The sequence below is a fragment of the Mandrillus leucophaeus genome, unplaced genomic scaffold (genome assembly GCF_000951045.1).
Source record: "Mandrillus leucophaeus isolate KB7577 unplaced genomic scaffold, Mleu.le_1.0 Scaffold464, whole genome shotgun sequence".
Classification (NCBI taxonomy): domain Eukaryota; kingdom Metazoa; phylum Chordata; class Mammalia; order Primates; family Cercopithecidae; genus Mandrillus; species Mandrillus leucophaeus.
The window spans coordinates 821,717-831,300 of NW_012104965.1; the positions used below are offsets into that span (position 1 = coordinate 821,717).

At 37.6% G+C, this 9,584-nt stretch overlaps 1 protein-coding gene across 7 annotated transcripts in view; it reads left to right on the top strand.

Moving 5' to 3' along the window:
* Window positions 1-9,584, top strand: part of SGIP1 (SH3-domain GRB2-like (endophilin) interacting protein 1) — a 226,544-nt gene that overhangs the window by 189,620 nt on the left and 27,340 nt on the right. For all 7 annotated transcript variants that reach the window (XM_011994958.1, XM_011994955.1, XM_011994960.1 and 4 more), the window contains one exon: window positions 5,070-5,181. In XM_011994958.1, the coding sequence (XP_011850348.1) occupies window positions 5,070-5,181 (112 nt within the window). The remainder of the gene's footprint in view (window positions 1-5,069; window positions 5,182-9,584) is intronic.

Here is a 9,584-nt window from a genome sequence, read left to right on the forward strand (position 1 = left end):
GAGCCAGGATTCACACTGAAGTCTATATGACTCTAGAGTCCAGGTTTCCTTTATTAAATCAACTAATAGCTTCTGCTATACCACTCATTTAGTAATTAGTCTTGCAGTGAAATAATCCCATAGTGATGTCACTTGAACCATCATCTTACCTAACCTCTTGTTTGCATACATTATTGTTATTTAGTTTTCCATATGTTTATGTCTTTTTTCCTGAAAGACTACATATTTATGTCCTCACCACTATCTTGTACATGGTAGTGTCTCAGTAAATACGACAGAGCCGTCCAAATCTCCAGTGAGGGCATGCTGTTTTCAGGACAGTTTATTTTTCTGTTAGAAAGTTATTCTTACTGTAAAAATTTTAAATGCCTATAGATGACTTAAAATCATAGGATCTTAAAACACAGACACTATGCAGTCTACTGCCTTCATTTCATGATAGAGGGAACCTAAGTTTAAGAGATTTCCCCAAGGCCACAGAGCTATTAACTTGCAGATCTATAGCCTTGAACCCTGGTCTCCAGAGTCGCTGTCTGTTAATATTATTTCAGTTATTAGAAAACAATTTCCAGGCCCCTCTTAGTCCTCTTAGGCCATAAGGTTTGAATTTCTCATTATCTTGGACACTTTTCTGGTTTTAGCCCTGTTTTCCAATAATGTTACTAAACAAAAACTCTCTGAGGTGCTATGGGGGAATGAAAGCATTCATTTATTACTCATATCATTTTCACTGAGTATAATCTTTATGCAAAATACCTGGTATTCTTGTCAATTAAACATTGATCTGCCTTTTGATTTGGTCATTCTACTTGTAGGAATACATTACATCTTAAGGAAATTAAAAAAGGAAAACAATACCAGTTTAAACAAAGATGGATTTAGATTGCTATCTAGAAGTGGTTCAACATTTGGACAATGTTTGTAGAATAACAAATAGTTGCAGAAAATGATATGTAGACTAAATAGCAATAAAAAATATTGTAAGTGGGAAAAAGTAAAACACAAAATGGCATATCAATTGCAATGTATAGGGATGTGACGAAATTAGGGTTATAAATTTTGGATCCTTAAAGATAAGAAAGTTCTTTGTAAATGTTTGTTGTTTTGTGTGTTTCTGCTTCCCTGGCATCACTGATCAGTTCTACCATAAGGACTATAGTGCCCAGAAGTTATCATAGCTAGAGGATGTGTTGTTGGGGGACGTAGGGGAAGGTGGGTAAGGAGAAATGGGTCTTGATCATGCCACAGATGGCCTTGTGTATCATTACACTGAAGAGTGTGGTCTTTGACTTGTGGATGTGTGTTCCAATTGCCATCTGTGAGCTTTAAAACAAAGCACACAAGCAAACAAAAAGCACTACAACCATCATTTCTAGTGATGTGTCTCTTACTCATCCTTTGATATAGCCCAAGCTAGGCAAGAGGTTTAGAACTCAACAATAGAAAATTTGACGATCAACTAAAACCTCCAGGTGCTTTTTTTCACATATTCTTCTTCCAAGCAAGTTTTCACCAAACCACAATTGTTTCATTAATTTTACACCTTGATATATAAGAATTTTACATTTGTTTCTGCTGATATTTTTCTTACAAGTTCCAGTTCAGTACCTCAAAAATGTAAGAAAAATTTTAGCTCTTTTAATGAATCTGCCATGATGATCATCATAAAAGTAGCTAATCATTACTGAGTGCTTACTGTGGTTCAAGCGCAGTGCTAAATGCTTTGCCTCATTTTATCCTCAGAACAGGCCTACAAAGTGGGTATCATGACATCATCCTTGCCAAAGATCATTTAGATAACAAGTGTCAGAGACAGGACTCAATCCCAGGTATGTCTGATGCTAAATCCCATGCTCTTAGCCACTACAATGTGCCATTTCTGAGCACTTTATTCAGTTTTATCCAAGCCACTAAAGAGCCCAGACTAGGGACCAGTCTCTGAGATAATCCACTAGACAGTTCCTTCACAATGGATGTATAGCTACTGATTCATGCTCATTGGATACTGTGATTTATCTAATTGTCAATTCGCTTGGCAAGACTATGATCCATACAACTTTTACTATTTTATTCACAAGACTATCCTAGAAGACTATTAAATGCTTTGCAGAATTGAAAAATATTATGATGATGACATGCCCTTTATATACTAGCATCTGCTTCTCTCCTCATTTTTATCTTTTTTCCTAAGAAATCTCCTCATCTACATTATCATCTCCTTCACTAAACTATGCACCACACTTTGAGCCTTGGTTCCATCAAACTGTAAAATGAAGACAATACTTACTTCATACATTTACATAGCTAGCGTGCTCTAAACTGATGCCCATTGTTTCAAATACTTCAGAGACCTCCCATCTTCCATTCAGGCTGTTCTAACCCAACTTCCAGAACCCCAAGAACCTCAGGAAATTTATAATTCTACTTTAAATAATAAATATGATGTATATATGTGTGCTTTGCTCTAAAAAGTATTCTTAGATTTGTATTAGATTATCAAAAAGGAATTATGATTTTAATGGCTATAAAGACAAATTTTCCTAAATGTTTATATAAAACTCTTCATGACCTAATTGCTAACTCCCCAAGCCTCGTCTGCTTCCGCATATCACCCTTCAATACCCACCACACTCACATACACGCACAAACAGTACCACACTTTCTGTGGTTTCTTAAATGTGTCTGCTCAGCTCCACACGTACATACAAGGTAGACGTCCTTCCTTCTACTCTTTGTAAGCTCATCTTCTTCCTCAGACTTCAGCTCCAATATCATCTTAATGAAACCTTCCCTGACCTATACAAGCATCATTAAGTGCTTTCATAGAGCTTTGCTCATTTTTTTAAAGAATTTATCAAATCACTCCATTTGATTGTAGATTTATCTATCCTCCTCACCAAACGCCAAGTTTCAATCGCATAGTAGCAATGACCCTGATAGAGTGGTAACAGTCCAGCCCTCTTACCACTGTGGCCTAATTTTAACCAACAGTTAGAGAAGCCATTCTTCTCCAGAAACTGGTAGTCGCTCAATAAACATTTGAACTAACAACTAAGAGCAACTAAACTGAACAACACCATTACAAAATAATGGCCTGTGTTTATTGTGCCTTTATTGTTCATAAACGTGCATAAATCTTACTTTTCTGAGACCCAACCGTGGATAATTCAACATGTATTTAGTGGAAGGCCAATATCATCCAGGCTGGGTTTTAGGGACTGTCAAGGTCTCATTAAAGAAGCTAATGCCATTGTAACTCCCTTTTAAAATGTAGGGCTCCATGGGCAGCAAAGACTTAGCCATGCATACTCCAACTTCAGACTCACCCAGTGAGTCTGTAATTGCCCACTTGGTATATAATTGCGTACTAAGAAGGCAAAATAATAATGTCCTCAGAGTCTAAGCTTTGAACTCATACATACCCCAGTGCCAATCTTAAACTTTATGCATACCAGCTGTGCAGGACTGAACAAGTTGTATAAACTCTTTGAGCCTTGGTTCCATCAAACTGTAAAATGAAGACAATACTTACTTCATACATTTACATAGGTAATACATATATAAAACAGTAAGTGTGCAACAAATAATGGAGGTAATTAAGATTAGTGAATGTTGATGATGTTGATGATCACAATGCTGCTGCTGATGACATCAGTACATTGAACTGTAACTTATTGAGGGCAAAGACCATGTGTTTGTGAATCCCCAACACCTACCATAATACCTGATACATAGTAGATATTAGATATTAGATAACTGTTTATTAAATTAATTGTCAATTGCCAAGTCCAAGATATTGAAAGCCAAGAGGAGACAGAAAAGAGGCTAGCATGAACTAGAGTGATCAAGGAAAGCTTTATTGAGGAGGGAGGTGTATGAATGGTAAATTATTTTCAGACCTGGAGAAGAGGACAAAAGTTATTGAAGGCAAAAGAAAACAAGCCTAACACTAAAGTATATAGTCTATGCCCGGAGTGGGAAGGAGTAAATGCATTTTGTTTGGCAGGAAGGGGAAGCAGTGCGTATGTGACATAATTAAATACTTTATGTAATAATTACCAAAACTTTACTGCTCAATACCATGCCCACAGATCAATAACAAAAACAATTATCTTAAATGTTGATGCTTTCAGAAGCTACAGGTTACAGCAAAATGATACAGGAAAATGTTTCATTTAGAACACTGCATGGTATGGTGGGAAAAACATGAGTTCCATAGAGAGATACACCTAGGTTTGAATTTTTGTTTTGTCATTTAACTAACTATATTATCTTAGGCAAGTCACTTACATGGAGCTTCCGTCTCCTCTTCTATAAAATGGGAATAATCATACCTATCCCACAGGGCCGATGTGGAATTTGAATGAGATTATTCATGCAAGGCACCCGTGTTCGTACAGACATGCCTTGCCCATATCTGCATGAACACCTGTGTATAGCAGGTGTTCAACAGACATGAGAGCCGGCGTTATTTTTAATAGTGTGAATTAGTGCATTTATGTCTTGTGCTAAGTCAATGTGTATATTTTGGTTGTGCATGTTTTTGGACATGTAAACTTGAGCTTACTTGATCTGAGAGTAACTGGGCTTTTTGAAGTGGAAATAATCCAGGAAAAAAATGGGTAATGTGATACCACTTGGCTGCTATTCAAAATGAAGAAATGAAAAAAGTTTTTAGTATGGGCAATTGATTGAACTGAATGCTCAAATAGGAAACTAATAATTGTCTTTATTAACCACCTGCTGTACAAACTGTCATGCAAATACTGCCTTATGTTTTATGCAAAACATTTGAAAACCCCTATGACTTTGTTCTGCTTGGATTTTCTTTTCTGTGCCAAAATACGTAATTGAATTAATTTCAAGTGTGTTTGTCTGTAAACTAGCCAAATATTTCCTTTTAAATACTTGAGCTCTATGTTGAATATACAGAGTTATGGTTCTTAGAACATTTTTTTTAACATTAAGGGGTAGATTTTATTCCTTAATCCTTTAATGGGCTTTTAATTTCACATATACTAAAGTGTCTCTTAAGTTCATAATAAATGAAAACTTTTCATTTCATGCAGGTTCTTCCAGGGGACCCAGCCCCCTAACCATGGGAGCCCAGGACACTCTCCCTGTTGCAGCAGCATTTACAGAAACAGTCAATGCCTACTTCAAAGGAGCTGATCCAAGCAAGTAAGCCTGATACTTGGTCCATGCAAAAAATAATTCAGTTAGCAATAGTAGGTGGCACAGCTACAATAGAGGTGAAAATGTCATTAGGAATATTGATTTCATGCTTTTTAAAATGTATCAAGAGAATTTACTCTAGAAACCTTTGATTCCGTTTTGGTTCTAGATAACTTACTCTAGAAACCTAGAAATCTTTGATTCTGCTTTGGTTGCAAGTAACAGAAAACTCTAACCCAGTCTGTCAACAATGAGGAAATTTATTGTCTCACAAGAGTAACAGTACAGATCATGTCTTTTATTGTCTTAATCTTTCCTGGATGGGAATCACCCATGTATAAATTAAAACGATGGTTCACTGGAATGAGAACAAGAAAGAAAAAACACCTTCCCAAAACACTCAAAGTAGCAAGGGAACAAATTTTCTGTGACCCTTACTAAGTAAGGAAAAACTGGCCAAAAATGAAAGAGAAAGAAAAAAATTATAATCAGAACAAAGTAAAAATTCTAGGGAGAATTCACCACCTTCTATTTACATGAGCCTGATTTCACTTATACATGTACATACTGACAATGGACTTAGTCTGAATGCATACATGATATAATTAAATATTTGACCTCTTGCTAAGGAATTCCATAGATAGGATTCAGAAAATCGATGGTTTCCCTGAAATTATACTGTGTATTTTATGGGTGTGCACGTGTGCATTATTCTATAGAAAGAGTCTATAACATTTATCACTTACAAAGGGATTTGTAATCCAAAAAAAGATTAAAAGTGATTAGTGATCTACACCGAAAACTAAACAACTAAGTCAGACTTAGTTTCAATAGTGTCATTAATATAATTCCAGGTCTGAATTTGATCAATAAAGGGAACGCCTACGTGAGGAAAGAACTGCTCTTAGTTTTTTTACTTACAAAGACTAGGGCTTGGAAAAACTTAATATCTATGACATAAGAACTGGAGACCAGACATGGTGGCTCACACATGTAATCCCAGCACTTTGGGAGGCTAAGGCAGAAGGATTGCTGAGGCCAAGAGTTCGAGACCACCCCTGGCAACATAGGGAGATCCTGGCTCTGCAAAAAATACAAAAATTGTCTGAGTGTGGTGGTGCACACCTGCAGTCCCAGTTACTTGGGAAGCTGACGTGGGAGGGTCACTTAAGCCTGGGAGGCAGAGGCAGCAGTGAGCCATGATCACACCACTGCACTCCAGTCTGGGTGACAGAGCAACACCCTGTTTCAGAAAAATAAATACAATTTTAAAAACCGGAGAAGAAAAAGTCAATGTGTATATAGAAATCTAAAACTCAAAATCTAACAATATTATACTGGAAAACTAATATAATTAGTCACTCCACCTTTAAGTGTACTAGCCAGCCGCTAGGATCTATCAACTTCATGTCTCTTTAAACATCTAGGTTTCATTCTATGCCCAGAATATTATAGAGAAACAAACACTGTGGACTCTGGATTTTCCATATCTTTTCTCTTTCATCCTCAAAACAGAAAGGCCATTTGCCACATCCCTGTATCAATAGAAATTACAAGCTACCTCTTAGAGAGCATACGTCTGAACTGTTAAAGCAAGTAGACACCATGAGCGTTAGCTGTGGATATGTTTTATTCATACATATTTGTTCTGTAGAATCTTCTTTGGATAAAGGATTTGAATAATTTTCTGTTATTCCAGTTCTAAGAAATACTTACCATTGACTACTGACCATACCTTAGAAAATCAGGTTGACCTGAATTCAGAAAAGCAGACAGAAACACCCTTCTATGTTTTTATTTATTTTTTGAGATGGAGTCTCACTTTGTCACCGAGGCTGAAACACAATGGCACAATCACAGCTCACTGCAGCCTCAACCTCCCAGTCTCAGGCAATTCTCCCACTTCAACCCTCTGAGTAGCTGGGACTACAGGCACACGCCACCACACCTGGCTAATTTTTGCATTTTTTGTAGAGACAGGGTTTTGTCATGTTGCCCAGGCTGGTCTTGAACTCCAGGGCTCAAACGATCTGCCCACCTTGGCCTTCCAAAGAGCTAGGATTACAGGTGTGAGCCACTGTACCTGGCCAGAAATGCCTTTTTTAAAAATTAGAGTAGTCAGGAGTGTGGAGTGAAAGTGTATACCTAAGTGAAAACCACTGGGGATCCACAAGAATGAATTCATCTTTGTCTGCTTCCTAATTGGCTTTCATTCGTTCATCCACTAATTTATTCAGGGAGACCTAATTGGTGTCCCTTCTTCCACTTTTGCACCCCTACAAAGTCTCAACATACATGTCACTCTTCTGCTCAAAATCCTCCTATGTTGTTCAAAGTAAAAACAAAATGCTTCATAATACTCTTACGAGACCCTCCATGATCTGCCCTTGGAGACTCCCCCAGCCTCACCCCAGTGGCTGTTTCTCTGATCCCATCTCCATCACTCCTTTCCTTATCCCTGACCATGCCTCCAACCCTCACCTCCATATTCACTCCAGTCTAGCCACATGGCCTCCTGGCGTCTCTCTTCCATCACCCCAACCCATCCACACCTCAGGAGTTTTCATTTGCTGCACTTTCTGCCTTCAGATGCTTTCTCTCCTAGGTTCTTCTCCTAGGTTCTGAGTGACTTGTCCCCTCATTCCCTTCATGATTCTTCAGTAAATTTATCAAAGAGACCTTCCCTGTCCATTCTGTATAAAATAATAGCAGAGCTCCGCACCCCATCAACATTTTCTTCCTCTTTACCTCACATTCTCTGTCTCCATAGCCCTTCTCTCTTAACATCTTTTTTGTTGCTGTTGTCCATTATTTGTCTTCTCCCTTACTAGAATGTAAACACCATGAGAGCTGGATTTTGCCTGTTTGGTTCACTGTTGTGTCCTCAGCTAAACAGGACAAGGCATATTTGCTGAACAAGTTAAATTGAATTACTCTCCTAACATTTACAAAATGGCTACTATGTACCTGCCATTGTGCTAGACAGGAGACATATTGGTAATAAAAGCTCATATGCAAAATAGGACTTGTGCATAAATATAACAACAAGTGCACCATAGAACACGTGTAACTATGGTGCAATGGGAGTCAAGAAGCCCTTAATAACATATTTCTTAATTCCAATAAGTGGTATAGCAGCCTATCCCCTGTCAGCCTGTCACAATATAAGCCAGAGTTTTCACCCTGGTTCAGTTTCCCAATACACTATGACAGGTGTGTAGGGTGGTCTGCACCTGTAAGCCTGGTGTCTGCAGCCTTGGCATTCCAATGACATGGCACTTGAGCCAAATTAATATTAGTGACCCTTCTAAATTAACTGAGCCTTTGACTTGTGGATGTATATCTGTTTTTAATTTTATTGCCACAAATAGTTGTAGGATGTCCTGTATGCTGGTAGGTGGGAGATCCAATATATTTCATTAAAATTTTGAAATCAGAAACTTATAAATGAATAACTTATAAACATAAATGAATCATGAAGTGACACTCTTATATATTTAATTGCATCTTCAGCACCATGTTAATTGCTCTTCCTTTATTATTCACTTTCAAGGAAACAACTCAAGTTCTATCACCAGGTGGAAATAATGCCAACCAAGGTACCAAAGAGAGAAATGATTCAGCAAAGGCATTTGGATTTGATTTTATCTATAGTTCCCTGTCATCCTCCATCAAAGCCATTTGTTCTCAGACCATCCACTGGGAACAGAAATCTACTATCTTAATTAATATATACTATGATATGTAACCCATTTAAATATAGTTATACTCTAAATATTCGGAGCACCTGTAATAGGTATTCTGACATGTAAGACTTTCTCAGTAGCTCACTGACAGCGAATTCCTTGACCTTTGCTACTGATTGGGGAAACACATCTCCCACTATTAGTTTCTATTTAAAGAACCTTGGTGCTTAAAAATAAGGGTCAGAGATTAACTCTCTAATTCCCTAGAAAAGCTTAGGTTTCTCAGCTGTCTCTTATCCTTCTTTTATCGTCACATTTTAATTATTTATTCAGTATCTGTCTTCCTGTTTAAACTAGAGGTTTGCAGAAGGACCATTTGTCCAATTTGTCACTGCCAATTCTAGCACATTACATTGTGCCTGGTTTATTGTGTAGGCAGCCTATAAATAAATATGTAAATGTATAAATTTATATTTTAAACACTGAGTTCTTACTCTGAGTTCTGCGTTATGTACCATTGCCTTCCCAGAACCTATGACACAGAACTTGCCTTCACAATAGTAAATAAGATGTGCACAAAACTGCAACGCAGTTTTCTAGAAAAAGATTTGTACCCGCTCCAAGCAAACCCAGAGAAAGGAAAAACCAAGGAAGGCTAAATGGAAAGGATATTAAGAAATGTTTTGGAGCCGGGCGCGGTGGCTCAAGCCTGTAATCCCAGCA